A 25989-nucleotide genomic window follows, 5' to 3' on the forward strand; every position below is an offset into this window, starting at 1 on the left:
CGTTCTCTGCACCAACATCTTCTCACTGCCGGGGGCTCAGTGGCGACATCCCTTTGGAGCAGAAATCAGAAGTAGCAGCCCTCTGGGCCGAATGCAGACAGGTACCTTGGCACAGCAGCAATGGTGCTGTGGCTTATTCATTAGCAGTGATCTATTTTCAGCAGTTGCTGATTGCCAGGCTGACCAAGCTCCCACTGTACAGCCAGTGCATCTACCCTCTCTGATTTCGGCAGTGACTTCACCACTTCTTGGATACACAGCAGACTTCGTACTTGCAAAATCTTGGTAGTTCACATAGGAAAAACTCAGAGATTGGGGGACGCCTTGCAGCATGACTTGCTCCTGGAATGAATGTCTAAAGCGTTCCTATGCCAGGAGCATGCTGGGCTTCTTGTACTGGCGGCCTTGCCTTCTGCAGGGCTAGGCTCTCTGCTTTTCTCTCTTAGTAGTCAGGCTTCTAGGCACAACACAGACATTTGTCTTCTTCAGCAGAAAGTGACAACTTCATGTGATGACTTGTAAAAGTCAAGCTGTCAGGCAGACATCATCCCTGGTCACACGGTAGCCTTTCGAGTACATTGCAGTGCACCCCCTTCCTTGGTCATCAACACCTTGGTAGTGGAACAAAGTGGAGTAGCGTAGATCTCACTTTTGTACACTTTTTCCAGACAGGGCATGTGGATCCATGGTCTAGGCTTTAGAACTGTTTTGAGTAATGTCTTTCAGATGTCACTTTCTGATATTAGAGAGCCCAAGGATCTCGGCACACAGGACTGCATTCCTTTGGTTTGTATATATCACTTTTTTGAAAGACACCCAAGGACGTCGGTTTTTAATCTTGGCTACACAACACCATTCAGGGATCCACAACTGGTTAGGAAAATAAACAATAGTAGCAGCTTAATTAGATATATGTGCATGAAAAATGTAAAATTGACAAATTTACACTAGGCTAATTGTGAATGAATTTGGATTTGAAGCCTACAAATAAGTTATCTTTAGCTTGATTTGTGGGAGCAGTACAAGTACAGTTAACAAAATCCAGTCTAGATGATTGGTGACTTTAAGAGAAGCACTCCTATGCAGTGACGAAAAGGAAATATGGACAGGAGCAAAAAGAAAAATCGACATGCTAGAGTGTAGCATATTGTTTTGGCTTTTAGAAATAAAACCACATTTTGAAAAGCTCCAATCTCCCTATTAAGATTATGATTTTTGTATATTATTTTGTCGGTAAATTCAATACAATATTTCATAATTTTGCATTTGTTTTGAATTATAGTAATTTCCATATTTTATTGTATTGTATTAAGGTTCAAATTGTAGGAACATATTCACCCATGATCGTTGGCTTCTAGAAGTGATTTTGGAGAGGTCCACAGAAGCCCGATACCCTAGGACAGAGGTTCTTAACCTTTTGACTTCTTTGGAACCCTCAATTAATAATTACTGTAGCTCTGGGACTCCCAGTAAATCATTAATGCATACACTTTATGAATCTGTTAATATTATTTAATTTTCTAAGCAGTCAGACTTGTGGATAGGCTTCACGTACCCCCAGGGTTCCACAGACCATAGGCTAAGAATCACTTCGTTAGAATATACATAGCCTTCAGTGTGTGTGGAAGGGACTCCCAGGAGTTTTCAACATTTTAGAATTATTATTTGTACATACTGCTTCCTCATTTACATACACTTTATTAAATTGTTAATATTATTTAATTTTCTAAGCAGTCGGAAACCCCCTTGAGTAAGCCTCAGAGGTCCCTGGACCGCAGGTTAAGAACACCTGCCCTAAGATACCGCCAGCCTTCAGTACTTGAGGAAGGGACTCCTGTGAGTTTTTAAAAAGCAGAGGCTATGTGGCACACTTTCTTCTAAACCGGTGAAGCTGTAGAAGAAACTTCAGGCACAAAATATTGTATCGTATTATCATTACCACAATGCACTTTAATGTGGTCTTGTCTTTATACTTCTGTTATGGAGATTGGAGCTTTTCTAAGTGTGGTTTTATTTCTAAAAGCCAAAACAATATGCTACACTCTAGCATGTCGATTTTGTTTTTTGCTCCTGTCCATATTTCCTCTTTGTCACTGCATAGGAGTGCTTCTCTTAAAATCACCAATCATCTAGACTGGATTTTGTGCGCTGTACTTGTGCTGCTCCCACGAATCAAGCTAAAGATAACTTATTTGTAGTCTTCAATTCCAAATTCGTTCACAATTAGTGTAGTGTAAATTAGTCAATTTTACATTTTTCATGCACATATATCTAATTAAGCTGCTACTATTGTTTATTTTTCTAACCAGTTGTGAATCCCTGAATGGTGTTCTGTACCCAAGATTAAAAACCGCCGTCCTAGGGTGTCTTTCAAAAAAGTGATATATACAAACCAAAGGAACGCAGTCCTCTGTGCTGAGATCCTTGGGCTCTCTAATATGATCTGTATTGTAGTGTCACACAGCTCAACTCACACTCCAACCCACTCCCGCTCCATGCTTTACACACAGCACAGTGGTGGACACTGGAACCACGGGCCCAGCTTGTCCTTTCCAAGTTGTTATTAATAACTTGAATGATCGATGAAAGCCTCTTGATACTCCTCAGGATAGGATTTCATTCAGCAGGGAAATATCCCAGCCCAGTATGTCTCTTCGTTAGTGCTCAGTGGGGAGGAGTGTTCGCTCAAGTCACTTTTTCCCTGGTGGCTTTACATGCTGAATCTGTTTATTCACCTCCCACCCTCACTTAAGTTGGTCTCTGTGTCCCGTAACTTTAAGACACGGACAGCTCCCTGACCTCGAGAGTCCGGGACTGGGAGTGCAGTAGTTAGAAAGGTCCTAGGAGGTTCTCTTCCAGTGGATCTGCTTAGAGCAGTCTTGTCCTCGCGCCTGGGAGGTAGTGTAAAAAGTGGTACCGGACCACAGGTTGTTACTCAGTCACTATAGTTCAGTGCCTCCTCAGAAGTTTGGTTTCAAAAACAATTCTTCAAGAAAACACTTGTCTAGACAGAACCTATACAACAACGAGCTACACTTAAAACCTGTAGCCTATGACCAGATTGTTCAAGATTTATGAATATCATTTTTGTATCTTTTGTATTGTTTTTTAATTTTAATCTGTGAAGCCTGGAAGACTTGTTTCTTTGGGTTTCCCTGAAATTAACTAAGTTAATCACTGAGAAGATTAAGAAAGGATCAAGTGTTAGACCTTACGTTTTTTTTTCTAACTGCGAATTTGGGGCCTTTGCAAAGCATTCTTGTTCAGGTTGCAATATACTGAAATGGGTCATTGTAAGCTTATAGACGTTTAAGCACCATGGGTAGCTCTGACTCCTTTGCTGAAGTTCATCATGACGGGTTTCTTTGAGTAAGAGCTTGGACCTGTGTCTCAGGTTCAGGGCCTAAAACGACCATAATTGCCCCTGGTAATGGACAGTAAAGCTTAATTAACATGATTTAGCTTTTTTCTGATGCACTGTAGTTCCTTGAGCCATGGTAAGCTAACTAGTGGACGCCATCTTGGAGTGAAGCAGTCCCAAGTATGATCATGGTCAGGATTTCTCTGTGCTCCGCTGGTTCTTGTGCATTTAGGAACTCACTATTACTTTAAGGAAACAGCGGGGCAGTAAATTAGACCCGATTACCTGCCATTGCACTCTGGATTTTTCAGGTTTCTTGGTGCCCTTCTTTATTTGCTTACCTCACCTATTGAAGCCTGCCGCACTAGGAAACTAGTTTAAATCACTGCTTCCTCAAATCTCATTAATGATTGCTTTGGGGGTGATCTGAGCTTGGACAGTTATAGTTAGTGTTTACAGGATGCTTTTCTGTTGGGTTGGCTATTCAGAGTGTAGAATGTATTCTTAGAAGTTATTGTTGCCTTTCAGTAGGTGCTTGTAAGCCAAAGGAACATAATAGTTTAAAAGTTGCGGAAAGCTTCTGTTTGTAAACTAGGACTGGTACTGAAGGGTTGTGCCAACAAGTGGATGTTGTGCATGGATATAACATAACTCTGAACACAATCACAATAGTACAGTGAATACAGAAATCCTGCAATTGATCCTTGTAATACTATGGCTGATCCAGAATGAGATCTTCCCCTTGCATTAGCTAGTCTGCTGGTATGTCATCTACTGGTGTGTTTTACTTGTGGCATGCACTTCAGGCCGGTCTGGCTCTAAGAGAACGTTCTCAAGTTACCCAGCTGAAGAAGGAAACAGTCACCACACTGGATCCACATTCTGAAATGCCGTTCTGGTCCTCAATCACGAAGTACTAACTATTGGGGACCATTACTTTTTGTTACAGCTGCACAAATCCAGTGCAGGAATCATTCAAAGATTGAGACTAGCTCTCCATGGGGACACATTTCACAGGGTGCTTCCCCAGATAATTCAGAGACGGTTGGTTTTTCAGGTTGGGTATGTTTTTGCTACTAGTTCTAGCATCTGAGAAACGGCTAGTTATTTACGGTGGGGAAGACTAGGTTCCCAGGTCTGGGGCTACCACATCAGCAGTGAGATGTGCTCCTGGTGGGGCTCTCTCTCACTTTATAAACTATTTACCACCTACAATGTACCATATGCTTGAGAGGGAGGTAGAGGGCTTTTACATGGGGCTGCTTGGATTTTGCACTTTGGGAAACAATATACCTCCCAATCTCCATATAGTGAAAAGTTATACTTAAGGACTCTAAATTGACTGGTATAACCAGACTCTCTCCTTGTAGTCCATGAAGGGAGAGTACTATGCCAGTAATGAAGGTTGAAAAAACCCAATTGGCAGCTGCCTTGGGCCCTCCTGGTGATAACTCCATTTGGCACGCATCTGGATGTTGAGAGTCAGATGCGAGGAGGTGGAATAAAAACTAGCAGGTAAAAGGTGAAATAACAGTAGGGTGGTAGAAGTGGTGTCGACAGCTCACAACGTCGTTCTATGTTCTGATTGGATTTGGCAGAGGGTTTGGCATCCCCAGCGTGTTCACCTCTTGAGACTGGGAAACAAGAAATGAGAGCAGATGCCATGTTTAAGCTGCAAAGCAGATGCACCCACTCTGATCGTCGGACATGAACGTTTGTCAAAAAATGTCTCTGGCAGCGGTGCTCACGAGAATCGCAGTAGTCAAGTGGAGAACAGTGAGACAGTCGCTGCACATTCTGTTGTGGCAGAATTAGACTGGCCATTCGCGTTAAGATAGCCAGACACTGCGTGTAGTTTTAACCAGTACCGTGCATCACTGTGACCTTACAGGTAAGTAATACCCTGCTTTATCATTGGCACCTAGCACACAAAGTGTGCAGGTACTATATGTACAGCAGAGTTGTATTGGCCTTGTCAGAATAATACAGCTTATTGAAGACCTTTTTACCACCCGTTTTAGAATGGTCCTTACCTTGAGGTACTTCTTGTTTTGGTTTGGTTGTCTCAGTGATGAACCTTTTATCTCAAATTTAGGGGCGTTTCACAGTGGTAATGGCTTTGTGGGGGCTTGGGAGCTGAGTGAGGTGTGATTGGGCTCATAAAGCCGACCCATGTGAGTGCGCTCTATGCCATCTGTGGGTTGTATTATATTGGTTCCAGGTTTTGTACGGAGACGTAGAAAAGGAGAGTTGACCGGCGAGTCTTGAGACCTTCCAAACACCTCATTTGCAGGTGACGGGATTTGTTGGTTTTACACGTGAGGGACATTCCACAGGGTGTGAGTTCTTGTAATCTTAACCCTGCGAATGTGTTCATTCAATTGCAATTGTGAGTCTTCACAAATAAAGGCTTAGACAGAGGGATTCGTGCAAGTAGTTTAGTGTCACTCGTCTGTGATGCACAGTGTTTCCCTGACCCTCGTGTATGAATCACATCCCAGTGGTTCCAGCCTCTTTGAGCCTTTGCCTTCCTGGTATATATATATACACACAAAGTTATTATGCTGTAATAATCCTAAAGTAGGATCACCACAGTAATATTATGGTGCATGCATTCCTCAAAGCATCACCCTGGCCCTGCAGTACCTATACCTGCTGCAGGCGTGTGGTTGTCTTTAGCTTAATACTGACCGTGTTGGGAGCTCTTTTTTCCTTTTCAGAGTTAGGATTAGTATCACCTTAACCATAGGAAGTTTGCAATTTTGCAGTTACAATGTATTGTATCCCTTTTACTGATTATTCGGAATAAAGTAAAAATACAGAAAATTATTTGTATCTCAAAAATATCAAACGAAGTATTAAACGTTATGAAAATGGGGTTTGTAAATGCATTGCAGCTTCTGATGCACTGTGGGTGTTTCTGCCCACCTTGCTGCAAATTGCTATGGTAGAATCTCTCCTTTGCTGCTTTAGCCAGAAGCTGCTTTTTGTTCCTTGTTTGCACACATGAAAGAAAATGAAAATCTGTATGTTGAAATACCTTTGGAAGTGGACAAGGATAAACGAATATTTTTTTTTTTTTTTTTTGTAAAGCGACTTTATTAAAAAATATTTTAGATCAAAGGAATACATGAACTAAATATGCCACATATGTAAAGAAAATCTTGTTGCAGTAAACATCCATGTATTGGACTGATTTCGCGACTGAATTGTTTTGTATGTTTTCCTTAATAGTATTGTATGTTTTCCTTAATAGTTATACGTTGTATATTTTAAAGATCATTACATTTTGCATTGTTGGTGCTCATAAAGAGACAGTATTGTTTGAAACAGCCCTGCTTTGTTGTGGCATCATATTGTGTAAATGTCATAGTAGCTAGATTAGTGCTGCGATATATCTCATAAATTACATTATATTCACCTGCTTTTTTTTGTTTATTTTGCTTAATCTTTTAATACTACAGAATTCAGCCATTTGTGTGTTATTTAGTCTAGCGCTACTCACAACCTGCTTTGGGGGAGGTATTACCAACTCAGTAGTTTGGGCTGCAGCTTTAATGTAAACACTTGCAAGTACTGAACCCAACACTTTTTAATTTGTCCAACATTCTTTTCTAGCTAGAAATGTGTGCTTTTTAAATGTATATGTGTATTTGTTTCTATTTTTACAAAGAACCTTATTGTTAGAGAGGTTGTGTGCATCAATTTCCTGCCAAAAGCCTGGATTTGTTTATGCTGTTGCTGCGCCGCCTGGCGGCACTTCTGCGTGACAGCAGGTGAACGTTTGTTGAATTGCAAGCCGAATGTCAGTTTTTAAAGCCTCCAGGGCGCAACGGTTGTCGGCAACCTAGGCCTCTTACACTTTATACCTCCGTGTTCTAGTTTGAAGCAGGGGCTCAGCAGAATGGTGTGTTTTGTTAACCGTCCCATAAATTCTCTAGACAACAAGCAACGGTGGCAGGTCAACTGCTCAGCTCATGTTCACAGGTCATTTATGTTAGAATAAGCATTGCATGAAACCTGAAGTGTAAGACGTGATTTGTACTCTGAAACAAACTTTTCAACAACAGCCCGCTGCCACTTTAATTGTATTCTGCTGAAAGGGTGCGTGAAACTCCTTTAACATAATCGCCTTTCACAAAAAGGGCCTGAACGTGCAGAAAAAAATAACACCGCGTAAATATACTGTATGTGTTAAAGAAGTGTATGGGACGGATGAAAAAAAGTGAAAGTAAAAGATGTAGCTTGTATCGCATAATTTACACTCTAGTCACAAAGCGTGAAACGTGTTAATTATTGCACTGCACTACTGTGTAATATACTCCGTGTATAGACTATATAGCCATTGTTTTTAACAAAAATTAGGAGAGTCTGAGACGTAGTGTGGATGACCATGTGCAAATGTGGTGAATCCGCAGTGGTAACAAAGTGGTGAATCAGGGACCTTTGTTAGTGCATTTTCTCTACTGACCTCAACTCACCTGACTTGCAGCTGAATGTTGTGTGCTTGCTGCCGAAAAGGAGAAAAATGCAACGGGTTTGTAGAGAGGGGAAACCGGCTCAGGGCAGTTATAATTGAAAGAAGAAAAAAGGCCGTATTTTTCAGATTTCCCAGCCCGTGCACTCACAGTCTGCGCAATGCATAGAAAATGCACACACAGAACTAGGAATATGGCATAAGTTGACTTATTCTTGGTAACTGGAATGTGCAAGATAGATATGGGATGGCTGTGGAATAACAAAGTGTAAATTACTATCAGGCATACAAGTAAATCACATGCGTCATAATATACATCTATTTTTGTAAATGTACCCCAATATGTACACAGTTGTGTCTCTTACTCAAAACACAGAGAAAAGTCACATACCAAACTGCACTGTATTCCTAAATCTATTCTAGATGCAGCACAAGAACCTGAGTCAGTTTGCGCACAGCACCAACAGTGCTCGACCTGCAGAGCAGGTATGGAGCGGCTGCATTTACAGCAGTGATCTTGTTGCCATGTTAGACTTAATTACGCTTTTCAGCTTCACCCTGATCGACCCACTGCTTCCTGCTGTCTTCCTACTTGGAGGGGCAACAAAAGTAGGTGTTGTATTTTTGCCTACTGTTCGCTGCACATGTTGCGTCAAGGCCCATGCTTAAAATGGGAACAAACAAAACCACAGGACCCAAAGAAATGTTGACTACAAAGATATGTCTGGTTCAAAGTGAGCCTCTCGGCCTTGAAGTTAAACATTCACACAGACGTGAACAGTAGTCCATTCCCAATCCCTAAAAAAGAGAAGCAAGAGATGAATGGCATTGTTGCCCCTGATGAAGGACCGCATATGGTCCAGAATGCACTGGGGAGAGGAGGGTATTAAAGATGTTATTGACTGAGGACACAAGTGAAACGCACAAGATTAAGTAAACACTTCAGTGAGCAGAACTTTTGAATCAAAAAAAGTAATTCAAGTGATAAATGTGGAAATGTTGAGAGGAATATGTTTTAAAACACATTAAGACTGAGAAGCCCAACAGGGGACTTCCCACAGGACTGCTAATACGGAACAAGAACCCGTAAAGGGATTAGTGTCTAAATATAACTTGATTTTGCACCTGAGATCAGAACGTGACACCCCAAAAAGCACACTCATACCAATAGTACAGATTGACAATAGTGAATCTCACCGGGGAGTGTGCAGATACTGAACAAAAAATATAAGAGACACTCCTACTGTCACATGGCCTTTTCCTTCGCACCGCGTCCGATGCGCTCTTCTTCAGCTCTTTCTGTGCGCACCCTCGCGTTGGAAATATTGAAGCTGCCATCACTGCAGTCCTGCACCACTGAGGCAGACAAAGGCAGAGCACCTTCGCATGTATGAATCTGTTTCATGGATGGGTGATGAGTTGGGAGGGAGCCAGGAAAGTACAACAAATGCAGGCCTTATTCACAGTGCACACAGGGAGGATGAATGGCAATCAAGGAACAGGCGCAGGTGGTGCCTAGTCACAAATCAGATCTTTACTGCGGTGTGGCATGTCAATCTACAGGCTCCCTATGTGGGGTACCACCTATACAAGTACAAACGTTTCACACGCCTTCTGTCTGGAAGTGAAAGCTGGTATTGTCTTATAGTGAACAGTCGTGGACCTACAGAAACATGCACAGTGGTAGGTCAATTGGGCATAGTTTATGAGTCTGCTAAGCTTTGCATCCTCTTGATAACGGTTACAATGCGCGGTGTGGTGATCCACAAAAATATTCATTTGGACAGCGAGATAAGTAGGTGCCTTATGATTCCTTTTAAATAGGAGTTGTGGGAATCCCATAAATAACACAGTGTAGTGTGTTCATAGATTTGGTGTAATCGCCTGCAGTGCTCAGCGAGAGAAGCCGCTTCAGTGAACCGCACCAGGAGTGTCACAATCCTCTGGCATGCATAGTGATGCCATTAAATAGAATGCACTCCTGAAATCCACGGAGGGCAGCAAGAGCGTTGTAACCTGCTAAAATGCACACTGTGGCCATTCACAATTAAAACTGCAGTAATTCATAGGAGTGCACAGAATTACAGTTTGCTAGAGTGCATGGGGATTAACTTCTTTGAATGCACAATGTAATAGTTTTTAGAATTCACAGCATGGCACTTTTTTTTTTTTTCTTTACAATGCACAGTATTAGAATTTGTGACAATGCGCCGCATATATCATATCTTATAAGAAACTACAATGTGGTAATTCCTTAGAGTATACAATTGGGCATTCAGAAGTATACAGTCTGGTAGTAACTCAGTTAATGCACTGTGTGGTTACTCCAAAAACAGTGCTTCTTAAACCGAGGTCTGCTGGCCTTTGGTGGCCTGCAGTGCCTACTCCAGGGTTAAGCAGCTAGTTAGAGAGTGAAATATTAGCATATTAGTAAAGTGCATGTACCTAAAAAAGCATAATTGAAAATTGGATAACTCACTGTAAATGTGAAGGAATTTGATTTTGGGGGCTAAAAATTAAGTTGGTATTCATAGCTTGATTTGTTTGGAATTACAGCAAACAGAATCTAGTATGAACGATTGGTTTGGTGGTCTTAGTTGAAGCAATGGTATGATTCTAAAAAAGTATGAAAGATAAACTGATGTGTAAGAGTCTAGCAAATCTCTTTGACTTTAATGTTTCCATTAAAACTTAAACTTCAATTTCTATATGTGTGTGTATATGTATATATATATATATATATCAATTAAATGAAATATTTCCTAGTTTGTGTAGTTGTTGATGTATACTTCTATCCATATTATTATGTATTGTTTTCAGGTTCAAATTATAAAATTTGCTTAGGCCGTGGTCCACAGCTTCCATAAGTGCTTCACTGAGTGTCAAAAGGTTAGGAACTGCTACCTTAGAAATTTGCTAGACTGTACTGTTTTACTATTTGAACTTTAGAGGATACCCACACAGTGATTTTTAAGCGTGGAACTAGTTAAATGCTGTTGTATTAGTTGACCGGAGATAGCAGTGTATAATGTGGTACCCAACACACCATAGTAATCTAAAACTCTAATCCGTGATAGTCTTCTGAAAGGTAAAATGTGGTGATTTTATGGAATGTAGAGTGGTATTCCCACAGAATGTCTGGTGTAAGTTGTTTGATTACAGATTCAGTGTGGTTGTCCACTAGAACCTGTTTATTCCAGATGTTTATTGTACTTTGGAATTTTGAGTGCTCCTAGTTGCATGTTGAGTACTCTGTGAGGTTGCCTCTGTGCGGCTTCAGAGAACATTTGTATAATTCTTGCACATCTCAATAGGAGCACAGGGGCTTCTCAAGCTGCTGTGTAGATTTATTGACAGCATTTAACCACTGTTTGTCATTCATGTTCATTACTATATTGTTTTGTTTCTTATGTTTTTACAGCCCTTCTCTCTTCTTGGTGTGAAGAGTTGGGGAGACTCTTGCTGCTCCGCCATCAGAAGAGCCGTCAGAACGACCCCACAGGGAAGATCCCTATGCAGCCCCCCATGAACTCTATGAGCTCAATGAAACCCACTCTGTCGCATGGGTAAGTCGGCCATAGCAGCAAATCATAAACTCACTGCATTGAGCACCTAAGACGACCACGGCGTGTGTGTCAACCACCCACCAGGGGCTACTTCGAGTAATGCTCTGTGTTAGAAATCAGGGTTTGCTAGTGGTAGCCCAAGTGTTTGAAAGGGAAGGCCACTGTCTAAGGTCCTGGTACTTCAAGTTAAGGTGTATTGTTGTCCCTCTGGCTTTTTTAATATTACAGCTACTTGGTGGTACTCTTATTTGTAATGATGTTGAGGCTCTGGCTGTAATACAGAGGTCACTTGCTAGTACCTCCTGTGTTTTATATCAGGGCCACTTGTAGTTACTGTTTGTTTGATTTTAAGGCCATTTGTTGTTAGACTTTGTGTTCAGTATGCTAATTTGTTGATCAACTTAAGACATTTGGTTATTTATTAATCCTTTTGGGTGATATTTAAGTATTTTGTTTTGTCACTATCCTTGATTTGATTGTAAGATTGCTTGTTAGTACTCCTGTCTTTGATTTTAGAGTTTACTCGATAGGATCAGGAAGTTGATATTGGGGCCACTTGGACATACTTTTCCTTTACATTGACCCAGATTGCTGTCATCCCTACGTTTTATATATTTTTATGGTTGAGCGCAAGCACTGTGGCCCCTGTTGTAATCTCTCTGTGGGCTTTTAACCACGCCCATGTCACACTCATCACTTTCATTGGTTCGTGGGCTTGCTTTTAAAAATTCACCTGAGTTCATTATTGAAAGGCATGCATCCGTCATGCCTTTTCCGGTGCTAAGCCCTCCTCGACAGAACCGGCCAACTACTGAAAACATATGAGGCTCCATGTTTTACGTATGGTTTCTGGACTACTTTTTCTTTTATCTCGTAGGGAGCGCAATCTCGCTGGGCAGTAATCAAATGCTTTTCATGACTGCCAGTTTAATTCTGTTCTTTATCCTAGTGCTCCTTCGAGAATTCAAGGTTTTACACAGCATGATCGCACTCGTTTTTTTTTTATTACTATGCAAAGGCAAAGACGGACTGGTCTTTTTGCTCTGATTAGTCTCCTTAACGCTCAAGGCATAGTGCTTTAAATCAGCTCCCTTATGTGAAATTGTATTACTTTTCATTTTCAGCTTATGTGTCAAGAAAAGTCCGGTTAGGAGTTTACAACGCTAATAGCTCTAACTCAAGCAAATGCAAGACCCGTTGCATTGCAAATGCTTGTTTATATTTGTATTTGTATTAGCAATGCCTTCATTGTTCTCTCTTCACACAATACAGTTCTTAAATTTCAAGTTTTTTTCTCTTTGTTTTTGCAGTGATGGGTCCTTCCCCTATGACTCTGTCCCCTGGCAACAGAACACTAACCAGGCACCAGGCTCTCTCTCCGTGGTAACAACGGTGTGGGGAGTGACAAATACTTCTCAAAGCCAGGTGAGTTCCTCGGCCCATGCCCCAATACAGTGTACAGTTATATGGGTTTGAAGCCGGAACATGTTCTGGATTGTTGGCTGCATCTAACAAATGTGATGTAAATTCAAGAAAAACACTGGCTTTTAACTAAGCCTAATATCAGCTTGAATGCTCCACACACTTTTGGAACCTTTCCTCATGCATGGCTTCTTGGCATCCTTAAGGTCAACCTGAGCTGGAGAAGGAGAGGCCAATTATATTTTTGCAAAAGTAGGAATCGACTAATCAAATCAGAATAAGGTCATTTTTTGTTGTAACCACTATAGAGGTTTCAATGAGACAATGCATACAGCTTTAAAGTGGGAGGGTGGGTTTCATCTTGGAAGTTGTGTGCACCAGGCATTATGCTGAAAACAATTATATATTTTTAGTGGAAAAAAACAGTGGCAGTGAGCCTCTCTGTAGTGGGCTGCCAGGAACATCTTTTGTCACTCGTGTCCTGGCTTGGGAGTAGGTGTCCAGTGGGTGGTGGTGGGGGAGGGGTGCCAGAAAGACTCAAAGACCTTCCCCCATTTCTGATAAATGATCACTTTGTGGATATTCTAATACTCTAGAAAGACGAAGCTGATCATTACATGATGGTAGTTGTGTATTTGATTATATTATTTGAGGGACAACTGAACATAACCGCAAAGTTTCATTTGTTATATATATTTAGAGCTACCAACTTTACAGAATAATTGTGAAAACTATGTTTTATATTCTTGGTGGGCCTCATTAAAGTTTTTTTTGTTACATAAGGGGCCCATTAAGAAGTTTGATGGCCATAGGACTAGGTTATGACTTTCATTACTTTATTACTGGGGCATAGATCTCCTTGATTGTGGTGTAGTTGGATGCATGCATGTGTTAATGTCTTAAAGTCATGATTTACTCACCCCTCCATCAGGTGCTGGGTAACCCAATGGTTAATACTAACAACCCCATGAACCCTGGAGGGAACCCAATGGGCTCTGGGATGACGAACAGCAACCCAGGCATGAACTCCCCACAGTATGCCACACAGCAGCAGCAGTTTACAACAAAAGGGAACTCTAACCAGCCTTACCTGCAACAGGGCATGTATGGGCGGCCCAACTACCCTGGCAGTGGAGGATTTGGGGGCAGGTAAGACCCTTTTTTGTGTGTTCCTGTAACTCTCTGAACCCAAGCATAACATTTTTACTCTTGACATACCATCCAGATTACAGCCGGAAATGGCAGAATTAGAGTCCGCTCCACATTCAGGCTTCATTTCAGAACAGGATGGCTGTTACCTGCAGTTCCAGGCATATAGGCATGACCACCAAGCTGAAATCAAGAGAAACATCAATTTGTAGAACCATAAATACTAAAATGATGCTTTCTTTCATCTGCAGTTATAGGCTTTCCTTACTAAACCAAGTGAGCTTTTTTACCTTTGTAATTAAGCTCTGCATTACGTTTGGGGAATCCCCCCTCAAAATATTCATTTTAAACAGCTGCTAGACTTTTGTCCCTATTAAATGTAATCTATTCTACTTGAGGGAGGAAAAAGTTGGCACCTATTAAACCAGAAGCCCATAGGCAGAAAATGCCGAAACGCGTTCCTCTTCCCCTTTGCCATGTGGAATAAAATACACTCACAACACGGAGTGCCTATGGTCTTTACGGGGAAAGATAGATTGTGAGATTGTGGGATTTTCGACGTGGTGACGTGCGTCGTTTCAGGCACCGCTGACGCTTTGGTGCAGGGGAGGCACCACCAACGAAAGGAGTAATGTGATATATATTTATATATGTATATATATATATATATATATATATCTCCCCTATACGGAGATTTGTAATTATTATTTGAAAGAAAGTAGTTCCCTTCATCTGCCTAACTTTTGATGTATACTTTACTTGTCTTTCTTTTGCATGTATCTTAGTAGGAGCCATTAACACAATATTAATATAAAAATTAACATAAAGGCACCCATTTTGTATCAGTTGAATATCAGCTGCAATTTGTTTCCCTGCAGCAGATTGCGAGCAGCGAATCCGTAGCCTGAGACTGATGTTTTAATCTCCGCTTTTGCTGGGGACTATAATTGTGTAATTATGGGCATTTCGCCACATCTCCCATTATGCCCGCTCCCTTTTCTGCACACATTTGGAGCACTTATAAGCAAAAACATCTATAACATTTAGAGCGAAACATTTACATCGCCCCTCCATGAATCCCCCATTGTGCATGTTAAGAACTGCTAACGCTTGTTTATGCCAGGCCTCTCATGCCACAGACCTAACCACCACCATCACTATGGAGTTTTGGACTTAGTTGGACTCACTCCACTTTCCGCACTGATGAAAGCACATGGGAGATGCACACACCAGTACCAAATGGAGCATTTTGGTAAATTGGGCTGGAAAAAAAATCCGCTGTGAAACTTAAGGGACAACTGAGAAGTCCTGAAAATGTTCTCTTCTGAAACTGCAGCCGCTTGTCTCCCTGTTCAGAGGAACCAAATGTAGGCACAAATTAGCAACAAATTCTCAAAAAGAATGGTGGTTCCAAACAATTCATATTTTTAATTTGGATTGTACTCGTATGATCCTTGCTAAAAATAAATCTTCCTATTTGTATTAAATCTTATTGTTTTTTTAAATGCTAAATTAACCCAATTTTTAAAGGATTTGTGAAACATTTGTGATATTGTAACATGGTGAATGTGTCCTCAGTGACCTGATACAAGTTACCAGATGAACTGGAGGATTCAAGATAATCTATTATTGGTTTCTGCTCCCCAGCTATCCTGGCGGCCCGAACAACCCTGGTGGGATGTCTATGTCCCAGCATGGCCGGTCACAGGATTTTACCCAGCCAGCTGCTGCCGCTGCGGCCGCTGCTGTGGCGGCAGCAGCAGCCACAGCAACAGCTACAGCCACAGCGACGGTGGCGGCCCTGCAGGAGACCCAGAACAAGGAGATGAACCAGTACGGGCAGGTAAAGACGGCAGCTGCCTACCCCCTAAATATTCTTTCCCACCAGATGCTGTTTCACTTTATTACAAGTGTATGATTCTGTATTCTTCACTGAATTCTCACAGAACACCAAGGTGACTTTACTGCACAGCAAAGTTACGGAAGAAAGTAACGCTTAAATACATGGTAAATAGGAGGGATGGGAACAAATCACCCTCCACAATTTTAATTTTGCCGTCCGGTCTAGTAACGCCATTTTCATTTAAGAGTTACTTATTATAGTTCATAAAATCACATTTATTCCATACGAGTGCGAGAAAGATGCGCCCTTCAGATTAACATTGTAATTAGTTTCGCCGACCAAAAAATACCATTCTCTTGGGCATTTAAAAGGTTGAAAAAAGTCATGTGTGTTTTTTTTTGTTTTGAAACACATTTTACTCCCAGTTGAAGTGTACTTGGGTAACAGTATGTTTGCCCTTCATAAGCACTCCGATTAATTAATTAATGTTGGGGAGAATGATCCATTTATAAAGGGGTAATTCAGTGAAAAGGTGCTATTAGAATTCCGCCGCTTGCCAACAGCACGTCTCAGGGTGCTATGCCTTGCAGGAAAATGTATGTCTCGTGTTGTAAGGTACACTGTGTAGTTAGCAGCTGACTTTGTCTTCAAGTGTAGCATTCTGCGTGTCTGGGAGTTCTTGCGTTTGATTCAGGGTTTCTGAGGAATTTGGTCTATTCCTAAGGTCAGAGATGTCTTCTTTTGGGTCACTTGTGCTCCTCAGGATAACCGAATATTATTGCATCCCACACTGGACAGTTCCTTGCAGCTTTTTACTGAAGCTAATTTGCTTTTTCAGATAAATCAGTGCTTAATTTGTGCTTGTTGTTTACGGTGCTGAGCACAGGCCCTTATTTTTGAGGTCTTATCAAGTATGAAAAGGTCCAAGGTTCCCTTCCCGATTGATTGCCCAATTGAAAAAAGTTTTATGTGGGAACTCGAAATTTAAGGGGTATGGACCATAACCCCTTCGTAAATAAACCCAAAATGTATGAAGGAATGAGAACCCACGTTAATAAATTTAGTGTGCAAAAATCTTTATTTATAAGTTCATAGATCCATTCTAGTGCAGTAGATAGAAGTTGAACCAAGGAGAAGCAATCATTGATGCATAAATATAAAACTATAAAATTATCTTATTTCTAAACACCGGTTTAATAGGGATCTTTATTCACTCTTTTTATCTTAATTATTCTCTTTCTACACATAGTTCATTGATGACAAGAATGGGATGGTCACAGCTATGCATGTTATACTGCAAGCTCAAATCCTATCTATTATTAAACAATTCTTAATAGGTCTATTAGCGACCTTAATCTGTTCATTTTGAATTGTTTTCAGCCTTGAGAAAGCCCCAGGTGGAATTACCGTAGGGGGTGAAACACGTGTTGGCTGCTGCAACTGTCTTACATTTATTTAACTCCCTGGATATATTTATGCATCAATGATTGCTTCTCCTTGGTTCAACTTCTATCTACTGCACTAGAATGGATCTATGAACTTATAAATAAAGATTTTTGCACACTAAATTTAATAACGTGGGTTCTCATTCCCTCATACGTTTTGGACTCATTTTTGAGGACTGGCGCTTATTCTTCTGTCTCAAGCATTTGCTGAGAGCAAAAGACATATGGGAAAGAAGGAGGAAGAGAAAAACGAAAAAGCGTCATAAAGGGAGAAAGCAGAAAGCTGCAAGAGTGAGCTGAAGGGGCAGTGAGTGGCTTTAAATGGATTGAAGAGGCACTGAATGGCTTCAGGATTACTCTGCCTCAGTATTCCGTGCTCACACATCTAAATGCAGCAGCCGCGTGTTTCAGAGGAGAGCTTTGGGCACCGGCACGTTTTTATTTACAAATTAAGCACTGAGATAAACATATATTAATTTGTAATGTGGCCTACAGAAGCAAAGTCCACACCTGAAATAAATTATCAGCCCACAGCATTCAGAGATTGGAATATTTGAATCGTATAATTTGGGTGAAAAGCGGTGTGTTTGATGTGGACAGAGCACCCGGAGGCTTTTCATTTGAGATACGAGTTGGAGACTCGGCTATAATCCATGTACCATGTGCAGTTTTAAACATATACAGTTGCTTCCTTGTGGTTGGTTTAAAAGGTTCTTTTAAACTCGTCCGTGCATATTAGGGCAGATATCGGATTGGAATATGGCCCTGTCCCAGTTATTTTTATCATTCCTATTATGGGTATGGTATGCTGCAGGTCGCCAGGCCTGTGGCTCCAAACCAGGAGACAATTCAAATTCTGAACGTCCCCTATGTTTGCGTGCTGTTTTCAGAAGCCGTATTTACTGTTTGCTCTTCTGCTTCTGTTTATGAAGTGATTTAACAAACATACTTTTTCTTTACGTTTAGAATTCCATTTGGATTGCAAATGTGCAATGCTGCTGAGTACTGAACATGATAGAAAATGCGACATGACCCTCTCCCCTCTGACGATCTCTCCCCCGCACCCTCCTCCCCGCCCGTCCCCGTTTGTAATGCATGTCGCATTTTATCCTTGTTTTTTTCTCTTCCGGTGAAGGTTTGTTCCTCTTTCCAGATGGGCCCATCTCAAGCCTACAACAACCAGTTCATGAGCCAGCAGGGGGCCCGGGGGCCCGCCTCAATGCAAGGCGGCATGAACCCAGGCAACATGGCCGCTGGGATGGCCCCCTCCAGCATGAGTGGCCCCCCGATGGGCATGAATCAGCCGCGGCCTGGCATGAACCCCTTCAGCGCCCACAATCAGAGAATGCCACAGCAAGCCTACCCAGGCCCCCGTCCACAGTCACTGCCCATCCAGGGCATGAAGAGGCCGTACCCAGGAGAGGTCAGTACCTGCAGGTCCACGTTGTGAAAGCCCATCAGTGTTGAGGCTGGCACGGCAAAGCGTTCCTGAGTTGGCACCGTTGTATTTCCTCAGCATGGCATCTTGTGTGCTGTGCTGCTGGAGTGGTAGGGTAGACCCAGGCTTCCTTTTAAATACCATAATCTGGGCAGTTTCATGGTGCTTGTCCAAAAGCAGGTAGCACTGCCCCTAGTTTCAACACTTTGCTGATCTTGATTCTAAAAAATATATATATATTTTCAGTCTCCAAATCTCGTGAGCAGGGCACCACCATAAGCAGCAGTCCGCAACAGTAGTGTTGGACAAAATCGCAACACACTAATACAGCAGCTCTGTAAGGACACATACACCCAGCCCTTAAAAGCCCTAAGGCCACCGAGAGCCTGTTGGAACGGAGCATATTTCATAGGAAAGGCCCTGGCACTGCAAAAGGTCACTTCCGATGAGAATGAGTGGACCCACTTCCAGCCTTCGTGACTGGCAAAGCATTCTCCATATGTACTGTTGGCGGCTGGTTTCCCTATCGACTCCTGATATGAAATGCACGTACCAATAAGCTTCATCGAGTCCCTTTCCTTTCTAATTTTCAGTAAGGAAGAGGACCAGAGCTACCTGGGCCTCTTTCCTTTAGTGATGCATAGTATAACATTTCAAACGCACGGCCCTTCGGATGTTTATTTCAGAAGAAGTCTTTTCTTAAAAAATGTAAGCTTTAACTATGGGCGCCGGTGGCCTGTGCATGCTTTGCTTATTCGTTTATTTAAATGATCTTTTGCAGCATCTGGAGAGTGAGTGGGCAGTATTCTCTTTTACAAGTCATGCACGCTGGAATGATAATCCCTCATTGTCTTTTTTTCCCTGTCAATCTATTTGGTATAAAAGCCGAACTATGGAAATCAGCAGTATGGACCAAACAGCCAATTTCCAGCGCAGCCTGGGCAGTATCCGACGCCCAACTCTCAGCGCCCGCTTACGTCGCCCAACTACTCTGGCCAGCGAATGCCCGGCCAACAGAATACGGGGCAGTATCCCCCCCAGGCCGTCAATATGGGCCAGTATTACAAGGTAGGAGCCTCTTCCGTGACTGATTCACTTTGTGGACTGAAGTGTGGCTGTGTGCTGATGGTTGTTTGGAAGGCTCATGGGTAGATAAGGGACTGTGCTTGTGACGACAGAGGCTGCTGCGATGGGGCAGTTGTGATCACTGTTGAGGTGACACCTCTTGTAACATTGGCTGTCGTCATCGATGCTTGGAGAGCTTGTGCAGGGAGCGCTGTTCCAATTACATGTTTTCGAAATTTCTGCCTCTGTGACAGGATTTGCCTCCATTAGTTTTGAAGACACACTCCACCATGCCAGCGGTTGTAGCAATGGATGTTGTGATGTTCACCAGGCATCTTCGAGGTGCTGCAGTGACTGTTCTTTGTTGCACTGTTCTGCTCTGCCTGCCTTTCTCAAGTGTCGGAACTATGAGTTCTTATACCCTGCAGTGTCTCTCTTTCAGTACCCCTCTCCTCTTCAAGGGGGCACTCTTCTCTGAGCCTACAGCTCTGATTCCCCATACTGCGCCCTCCTGTCCTCATGTGGCCCTGAACTCTCTCAGACTCTGCTCATTCAAACACTTGCTATATTTATCTCCTGTTTTAGATGACCGGCATACCAAACTGTTTGAATTATTCACCTTGTGCTTCAAATTTGAATTTATTTTTTGCATTCCTATTTTCCTGAAATAATTACTTTCTGTACCTCTTTGTTGCAGCCATCGCGGCCTGTGGCAAATTACCCCCACTCGCCTGTTCCAGGAAACCCCACACCTCCCATGACGCCAGGAAGCAGTATCCCACCATATCTGTCGCCCAACCAGGATGTCAAGCCACCATTCCCCCCAGATATAAAGCCAAACATGAACTCCTTGCCTCCACCTCCAAGTGAGTCGAGCATCAACTTACTTGCATTCCTAAGTGATATGTGACTTTTGCCATGAACAAATAAGGTTTGAGGGGTGTTGTAGAGTGAAGTGTGTTGGGATGTGTGAGGAAAGGTATCAAGTTAAATTGTCATTGCACGTCTGCTCCTGATGGCTCGTAGGCAATATGCTTGCAGTTCAGCATGCCATAACTTGAGAATGAAATCCTATCTAGAGTAGTATGTTGAATCTGGGAGGACCACAGGTAGAGTTTTTCTAAGTACTGAAGGTCAACTCAGGAATACTATGTCTGGCTCTGTAATCCCCATCTTCAGAATGAATCAGAGGAAAGCTAGCACGATAGTATAGAGTCTGCATCAGTCAAATGATGTAAATTCACCAGAATGTCAAGGTTGACAAAACTGACAGTAGGCACACTTTGACAGCAGATCACATCACTAGGTTGACCCCCTCTCCTTTCTACCCTCACCGTTTCAACAGCCTCCTATGTGCTGTGAGTCGCAAGGACATTGTGTGGAACTACAGAAGGCAGGCAGGGCGTATCAACTCATGTGTACAGTTCCTGCCTTGCAATATGGATTTCCTGAAGGGAGAAGAATGATCTCACCTGTATCTGTAGTCTGTGAGAGAGTTGACGTGTGGTTGAAACATTTCCTCACCTGAGGGGTGTCCATTAAGTTGTATTTGTGTGGGGGTCTAGAATAGGGTGTCATCAGGTAGTATCTGTTCTTTGGGAAGGTGGAAAGTAACATGAGTAAAACACTGCACAGGAATGATGGTACATACACGAAACTCCCTTTCATCTGGCTTGGTCAGTAATGATTGATAGGATAATTCAAAAGGTCGGGACAGGCCCATAGAAGTAATAATCATAGCACAAGAGTAAAACCAACCTAAACCCCAAGTAATGTCAGTGGTATTGCATCAGGCAAGGAAACCAGATCTACTTGTTTGTTGCTGTGTTCTCACAGTATCCATATAGGTATGCAGAGGAGATTCAGTGGGAAAGCTGATGTTAGGAGAGAGGTGGGGATTTTATGTAATGTTTTAAAGGATGTACTAACTGATGAATGCGTGTTGTTGTAATGGTTAGCTAGCATGTAACATAATATCAGGTCGAACCTCCACAAAAGATGGTGTTTACACGGTTTCTTTCGTTTTGCAACACCAGCGTAGCTCCATGTCCTATCCATCTTTATGCGGCATTCCCTTATTCGTGCTCATAGTCTAATAAATTAGACTTGTTGTTGCATGTGCTTGATGTACCAGTGTTCGGCTGATGCTTTTGTCTGTACAGATTTGCATCTTAGGACAGTTGTAGAACTGTGTATAGATTGTAGCAGTATCTCAGAGACAGCTCTGTGGAGAAGAAAGCAATCAACCACTGGTCTGCAAAGGCCGAAATGGCCTGTATTTGAAGACCTTAACACATCCCATTTCCTGACCGTTCGACGACTCCAACCAGTGCCGACAGAATATGAGCAATTGTAAGAGTTGTGCCATAGTCAGTAGATCTACCCCACTTGTACGTTCAGTAGGACAGCCATCCGGGATCTCTAGTGAGAGCTGGCCCAAGTTTACACGGATCTCACAAGCCCCTTGGCTGATCACTGGAATCCTCCTAAATGTTTCACAGATATCATTTTGTGACCAGTTAAGAGCCTTTGTTCATCTGATGTCATGCTGTTTCAGTCGCTTGTACAAAGCACCTTCATTTCTAAGTAGCATCTGAAATATGCCATAGGCCATATGTTTATCCCCCTGAACCCCTAGATAGTACATAATACCCCATTCATTGTATTTTTATTATTACAGATGTATTCCTTAGTAATTCTTATTACACTGCCTCGCCTTATTACAGTTGTGATATTCTATAACCACCGATCTTATTCCGCCGCTCTATATTTTATGCCGGTTTGGGGCTGCACCCTAAGTTCCTAAACTGTGCGTATAGTACGTTGGTAACTCTGGACAAGCGCGCACTCATGCCCTTAAACACAGGTCCATTAGGTTATACTGACTGAAGTAATCGCCGGAGTGCTTTCCTCTAATGGCCTCCATTGATATTCTGGCCGCGGAGTAACCTGGTCCAAGGACGAAGGGATGTCTGTCATTGAGCCGCTGCCCGAGAGGGGAATATAAATAGCGTCCAACCAAGAATATTCAATATTGTGCGCTCGGTGATGTATGTGCCACTCGCTGCCCTTGCTGTGTTTGGCTGCAAGAGCCAACAGAGTAACACAATCGTCCTAGCTCCGTGGGGCTGGGGACAAGATGTTTGGGTGAAAGGTTACTAATTGCAAGTAAAAGGATGGTTCAGCGGGGCTCACTGTGGCCGCACGCCACAAAGAGCGACAGAGCAACTCATCCATTAGCTGCCTGCATCTGGATACAAAAATGCAGCCGCCTGCTGTCAAGGTTATCGGTAGCTTTTGGCTGCAGCACCCACAGGGTAGTATTCGGTCAAGGAGAGATGAGTGCAGTGTTGGCAAGGGAATCAATGGGATTTCTTTCCTATCTGCCCCAGTGCAGGATTGCTATTCCAAGGGGATGTTACTCCTAAGAGGTGCTGTGTGAATTCACTCACAGTCCAGCTCAGTGGATCCCAAATTAATGTTTCTAGATCAATGGAATTTTTTTTAAATCGGATTTCTGGTCGCAAGGTTACTTGGCATGTCTTCTTGTGAATGTGCAACAAGAACTTGATGGAAGGAATGCTTGAATTAGTCTCAGCCACTGGCAGTCGCTCAGTCCGCGTCCCATTTTACAGCTTTTTGCCCGCCATGCCACCCTAGTTTGTAAACAGCCACATGCAAATCTGACTTGACCCCGGCCCAATAGGTACAGCTCAGCCTGACCTTTCCAGGCCAGCTCCTCGCTGAAATGGAACACAAGCAAGCCAAGACCAGTTTCACCCTGATTAGGGCTCATCAGCCGGGTATATCTTGGCCCCAGTGGCATAGTGAGCAGGGGACCCATGTCTGGGTGTACCCGTCACAACAACCAACAGCAGCAAACTAAAAGTGCTACAATTTAGCAGTTGTTCATTCATTTCTTCTTCATCATCCAGTCTGATTATGGTTTGTTGGCTATTAATCTTTGCCTTATTTAGGCCAATATGTATGCCTGTGGGCATAAGAACACACCACCACCATCATCTGCATACAGCAAGCATGAAACCCTGTGTCATTTACCATGGGTTGTGGTGGTAGAGCAATTGTGGAGTTTGAAGGTAAGCCTTATTAGCAAGACAGCCTTGTAGCAATGAAAAGAAAAATATACTTGTGAATGTAGCTAAACCATGTGTGTGTGTGTGTGTGTGGTTGTAAGAGTGAACTTGAACGCTGTCTGATCACACGGAAGTGTAGGTGTGCAGTTTTGTGTATATTCCTTGTACAAGCAGAAGCTCCTCTAGGCTCTAAAGTAGTTTTAATTGTGTGAATTTACTAGGCGCGCAAGGTGCACGATTGGGAGCAATGGGGATGGAGGTCTTCTACAGGTACATGCTTCGTAGCGAAGACTAAATTGCCTTGTAACATGATTGACAGCCATAAGAAAGAGTGCATACCTTTGTAAGCTCAGGTGACTAACCAGCTCTTTGCTTTTCCTTGGTTTATAAAGTGCCACTGACACATGTTGACCTCCTTTATCCCTTGCCAGACGCAAAAGGCAAAGTACACACCTTCTCCCCATCCTCCATGCCATCCAGTCATGCTGACGAGCTGCGGCTGACCTTTCCCGTGCGAGATGGCGTGGTGCTCGAGCCCTTCCGGTTGGAGCATAACCTGGCCGTCAGCAACCACGTCTTCCACCTGCGGCCGACAGTCCACCAGACGTTGATGTGGAGGTAAGTATGCCTCTTGTGGCATGGGAGAACCTCATGACTTCCAAAGGGTTAGATTGTCCGCTCACTCTGTCTGCTGGGGTGTGCGTAATAGAGGTTTGGGCATGGTGGAAAACAGAAGTTACTCAGCTCTGGGGCTGAAGCGGACCAGGGAAGTCAAAGGAGTAGTTCTTACTGTCAGCACCACCTTCACTACTGCAGTTACGCCATAACCCCTTTACCAGTGGTTCACAAACTGTGGTCCGGGGCCCCTGGAGGTCCGCGAAGCCTCCTCAGGGGGTCCGCTACTGCTTAGAAAATTAATAATATTAACAGATTAGATCCCCAGCTTTTAGTAATGACTTAGTGGGGCGGGTTCCCGGATTCCAATAATGATTCAGTGGGGGTCCCCAGGTTCCAGTAATGATAAAGTGGGGGTACACAGAAGTCAAAAGTTTGGGAACCACTGCCCTATACCATTATGATACAGACCTGTGTCCTGCAGCATCTACACTGTCCAAGTAGTGAGGCACCTGCCTTTGTCCACTTCCAGTCCCTAATGCAGACCACCTAACCTGCCGCATTTACTATTGTCCAAGCACTAGGTCACACTGCCCTGTCCACCTTCACATACACTGTTCAGCCCTCGTGACCAACAGTGTTTCCTCATCCCCTCTAAACCCATCATGTAGACCACCAAATGAGCTGCAGCTTCTCTTGTCGAACACACCAAGTACCTATTTTACGGCAGCTGTGCAACCACAGGTGCGGGACACTCCGTCCATGTACAGCCTCGTGCTTTATTATCTGCTTCTACCTGCAGCCACTCGCCAGTCCGTGCACCCTGAGAAAAACCCCCTTTTTAGGGAGAATGATTGCCTTCGTAACCATGGCAGCCTTTGACATGGTCCCATTCGTTCCTCCCGTGTGGCCACAGCCCTCACTGCAGTGCACTCCTGAACGCACACTCACGAAGGGGGGCGGATGGAAGCCCAATAATTGCTGTCGTTCTCTGCAGTCGTTTGGGCATCCTGGCATGTCATTGTGCTTGAGCGTACGGTGGTGTGCGGAGGTTTTCAGCAGTTTATTTGCAGTTTCCTATTAATAGGTAATCAGCGCTGGGGAGGGCTGTCAAATACCGCCTGCAAATTTATGCCTCTGCATTGTGGCTGCTGGCGACAGCAAAATAGCTCCTTGCTGTCCTCCCGCATCCAAGAAGCTGTTGCTATAATACGTAACATACGCTGAAATAAAGCAACCTAACGTCCCAATGTGTTATTCTAGGTTGCTTTGATTGGAATTGCAGCGAGTAGCCAAGTCTAACACACGCCATGGACAGTCTAGTAACAGTCCAGTGGTGCAAACTCCCCAAAGGAGTCTATGTTCTTCATCTGTCTGTTGCCTTGGCCATAAGTTACAGACATGGGATGCAAACCTTTAATAAGAAGCAGCAGACGGAGATTATGTTGCATGTTTGAGTTCCACTGCTTCTGTAGCTCCCATGTGCGATGACTACCACGCTGTTGCTTTTTGAA

The 25989-nt window shown here is 43.1% G+C and overlaps 1 protein-coding gene across 8 annotated transcripts in view; it reads left to right on the forward strand.

The window, feature by feature from the left end:
- ZMIZ1 (zinc finger MIZ-type containing 1) overlaps positions 1–25989 on the forward strand; it is a 469088-nt gene that overhangs the window by 392353 nt on the left and 50746 nt on the right. For 6 of the 8 annotated variants that reach the window (XM_069240175.1, XM_069240177.1, XM_069240179.1 and 3 more), the window contains 8 exons: positions 11260–11404; positions 12715–12829; positions 13758–13975; positions 15623–15818; positions 18399–18686; positions 19587–19769; positions 20464–20632; positions 24292–24478. In XM_069240175.1, coding sequence (XP_069096276.1) covers positions 11260–11404; positions 12715–12829; positions 13758–13975; positions 15623–15818; positions 18399–18686; positions 19587–19769; positions 20464–20632; positions 24292–24478 — 1501 coding nt within the window. The remainder of the gene's footprint in view (positions 1–11259; positions 11405–12714; positions 12830–13757; positions 13976–15622; positions 15819–18398; positions 18687–19586; positions 19770–20463; positions 20633–24291; positions 24479–25989) is intronic. The other 2 variants (XM_069240178.1, XM_069240182.1) reach the window with 1 other exon arrangement.

The sequence above is a fragment of the Pleurodeles waltl genome, chromosome 6 (assembly GCF_031143425.1).
Source record: "Pleurodeles waltl isolate 20211129_DDA chromosome 6, aPleWal1.hap1.20221129, whole genome shotgun sequence".
NCBI classification, from domain to species: Eukaryota; Metazoa; Chordata; class Amphibia; order Caudata; family Salamandridae; genus Pleurodeles; species Pleurodeles waltl.